The sequence below is a fragment of the Acyrthosiphon pisum genome, chromosome A1 (assembly GCF_005508785.2).
Source record: "Acyrthosiphon pisum isolate AL4f chromosome A1, pea_aphid_22Mar2018_4r6ur, whole genome shotgun sequence".
NCBI lineage: Eukaryota > Metazoa > Arthropoda > Insecta > Hemiptera > Aphididae > Acyrthosiphon > Acyrthosiphon pisum.
Genome location: NC_042494.1, coordinates 14,070,860 through 14,074,483, shown reverse-complemented (window position 1 = coordinate 14,074,483; position 3,624 = coordinate 14,070,860). Strand labels below are relative to the sequence as shown.

Genomic DNA, 3,624 nt, shown 5'->3' with positions numbered 1-3,624 from the left:
AATATATTATTTAAATTAGAACGTAGAAAGTGTGGAGCTGAAGGAAAAGAGTAATACACTCCTAAAATTGATGAAGAATGTGAACTTAGAGGATTATTAATCTCAAAATCATCAAAGTATAAGAAATAAGGTATAACAAGTTTATCCTGGTACAATGATACTTTTTTTTTCCATAATGTACTATTGACAAAACTTGAAAACTCAGTAACTGACTTCATTGAATTATGATTATCCAAAAATGAGTTTAATACACCAGGCAATTCAAAATACTTTCGGAACTGAAATTTTAGTGGTAATAAAACACCTTTAACTTTTTTTTCATCAATTGTGTTTGAACTGTTTATGACCGTATTTTCAATGGTATTGTTTATAGTAACTATTTTAGACTTTTCATATAAATTATTAGATTTCAAATGTTTTAAAAATTTGTACTCAGTATCAATGTTTTTAAAAGGGTTTTTACAGAAATCAATTATTTTCATAAGCGAGTTTTTTATCTCTATTTGTAGAGGATCAGTACAAGCAGTTAATATTTTTGACTCAATTTCTTTAGCAATACAATTAGTTAAGACACTTATATTTTTTTGCACCTCAGTTGCATCTTTCCTAGAAAAATTTATTTTGCCATAATAATGTAAAGAAAGTTGTAATGCATGATCATTTAGATAATTTAAATTTATTGGCTGTATATTATTATCAGAAGCATAGTGAATTGATTCATTGACGTCCGCAAATTTTATTTTATCTTCATTATTGGAAATATTATTTTTATTAATTGAAGTAGATGGTGGATTGTAACTTATCTGATCATTATTTTTTAGATCTAATTTCATATGTTTTGAAAAGGATCGAAATGAAGAAAAACGTTGTTTACAGTTGGGTACACAGCATGAATATAGACTATTTGATTTAATAGAATGAACACTTTTTAAATGTACAAATAACTGTTCAAGCTCACTTAGCTTTAAATTACAAACAAAACAATAAAAATTCATTTTACTTTCTTGGACATTAAAAAATGAAAAAAACTTATTTAAAACTAGTTTTTAGTAATATTAAAAACATAAATAATGTGAATTTAAAAATATAAACAAACTAGGGATTATTTAAATCTGACAACAAAGACGCTAGTGAAGAACATTGTACATCACTGTCTGTATTTATTTTAAATATAAACTTTTGAATAAATGTCCAAACTAGCTCACTTTGATGTGGGTAGTTTAAATTGAATACTTGAAATATTTTAAAGCATATGTCGACAGCACGAACAATGTTGTTAAATTTGTAATAGGTTCCGAAGTAATAAACATAGAACTCATCACAACTTACATAATTTGAACCAATGATGCAAATGAATGGCTGCAACTTTTGTTTAGTCTCAAAACAATGATCAATTCGATTTTGTATTTGAACATATAAATCATTTAACGTTGATACATAAAGCAGAAATGATTCTCGTCCATCAGCAATTGATGTTTTGATGTAACGTTTTCTTTTTGTTTCCCTGTCTGTATAGCTGGTCTTGGATGTTGGTACAATTAGTGAATTTAAAAGTGCGAATATTAATACATTTTTCATTTCTGAAACAAGTTACGAAATAAATATTTAATAAAAATAATAAAAATTTGAAAAGAACAATAGTACAATAAAGTATAAGTATAACTATTTTAGCTATTAAAATTAAACTATGCAAATAATACCTAAATCAGATTCTGGAAGCTCAAGCATCTGTTTAAGAAGATCTTTACTATGTCCATCTTTTATTTTAACTGTCATAAAAGGTATTATTTTATGTACAAAAGTGCTCCAAGTGTCAAATAGATTGTTACTTTTACCAGGATAAATAAACTCAAAATCAATATCAATCTATAAAATATATAAGCAATACAAATGAAATTTAAGAAATAAATTTGTTTTTATGCAAGTTTCGATTATACTATACCTACCAATTGAGGAGCATAAGATTGTTTATAGATAGGCCAATGGTCTAATATATCAGTTATTTCATTACTACTTAATGCAAGGAAATGTCGTCTATGTTCGATTGTTTGTTTCCATTTGGTCAGAACTTCTTCTAAAGGGTCGACATTAAATTGGAGCCATCTCTTAAAACTCAATATTGTAGGATCTAATAATGAATTACATTAATCATTGGTTATATTTTAGTAGCACTACTTCATAATATCCTGTGATACAGGGGCGTACCCAAGGGGGGGGTTCGGGTCTGGACCCTCCCCATTGATTAACAATTGAAATTGATTAGCAAAATTTAAAATTCCCAAGGTGCAAATCACTTATTGTATACTTTTACATGTCAAAAAAATTTGGACCCCCACCTTTAAAAATTCCTGGGTACGGCCCTGCTGTGATATAATGTGACATTTGAATATTATGCTATAAACAATTAATAAATATTACCATCAGTTTCAATAGTTAAAGGAGAATTTTCAACAGATTTATCAAATAATCGATCACCATTCAAATTTGATTTTGCATTTTTCTCCCAAAGGTCTTGTCGTTTTAATTTAGTAATCGTATTGTGGTACTTTTGATACAACATGCCTTTAGGTTTTTTCTTTGGAACATTTATGAAATATGCTTCCTACATGTAGGTAACAAATTTATGAATTAAGCTTATTACTGCATAACTAATTTTTACAAGTTTCATAAATAAATATATTTTTATACACACACCTTTACTTCAACATTGAACAATTTAACAATACTATCAGCAATATTTTCCATACATTTTGGGGAAGCATGTATTTTATTTTCAATTAAGTGCTCAACAATAGTTTCAACAATATTTTTTCTACAAGCTTCAGACAGTACATTATTTTTATTAAAATAACTTAGCACAATATTTCCTTTGGGTGATTTCTTCAGTATACTTTCTACATCAAACTATTTTTTTTTTTTAATTAAATTAAATTATTAGTTTTTTCCCAGTTTTCCCTTAACCTACCTATCCATTCAACATTTATAAAAGTATTTAAGTATACCATATATAATTACCATATCTTTATCCATAGACACTGATGATGAGCTTGAACTACATGAAACAGATTTAATTGAATTTATAGAGCTGCTGGTATCAATTTGTTCCTGAAATAAATATTTTTTTAAACTATATTATATGAATTTATCATATTTATTGGGAATATTTACATGTGTTTTTAAGGTCATAAACATCCTAACCCTACTTATGACTATAAAAATATATTTTAAGTATTACTATTATTAAAAAAAGTAGGTAAATAAGCAACTTGCCTGCCATTTTTTCAAGTGATGTTCAAAGATCATACGTTGCCCAAAATTCTGGGACGGACAAAGTGTGTTCAAATGTTCAGTGGTCATGTACTGTAGACTTTCAACATTAATTCCACAGTCTACACAACATTTATACAAAATATATACAATTTATTAAATGATTAATAATATACCTAATGTTTGGGAGAATTAACTAACAAACTATAAAAAAAAAAAAATAGACAACTTACCTATAAATATGTTGATAAAACATTCGCCTTTAAGATCTATCAGTTTTTCTAATAAGAGTGCAGTGTTTCCGTCCAACTTAATATCATCATCACTAAAACCAACAATGTTTGGCGTTGGTTGATC

At 27.0% G+C, this 3,624-nt stretch overlaps 1 protein-coding gene across 2 annotated transcripts; it reads right to left on the bottom strand.

Moving 5' to 3' along the window:
- Positions 1-1,065: 1,065 nt before the first annotated feature.
- Positions 1,066-3,615, bottom strand: LOC107883135. 2 transcript variants are annotated; one of them, XM_029486708.1, is made up of 7 exons: positions 3,501-3,615; positions 3,016-3,389; positions 2,695-2,904; positions 2,419-2,602; positions 1,947-2,128; positions 1,701-1,866; positions 1,066-1,580 (listed from the first exon to the last, which is right to left on the bottom strand). In XM_029486708.1, the coding sequence occupies exons 2-7, from the start codon at positions 3,028-3,030 to the stop codon at positions 1,096-1,098; spliced, it is 1,242 nt and encodes a 413-aa protein (XP_029342568.1). In that variant the 5' UTR covers positions 3,031-3,389; positions 3,501-3,615; the 3' UTR covers positions 1,066-1,095. The 2 variants fall into 2 exon arrangements, with proteins under 2 accessions (XP_029342568.1, XP_029342569.1); XM_029486709.1 differs by lacking the exon at positions 3,501-3,615 and having other exon boundaries at positions 3,016-3,422.
- Positions 3,616-3,624: the final 9 nt, after the last annotated feature.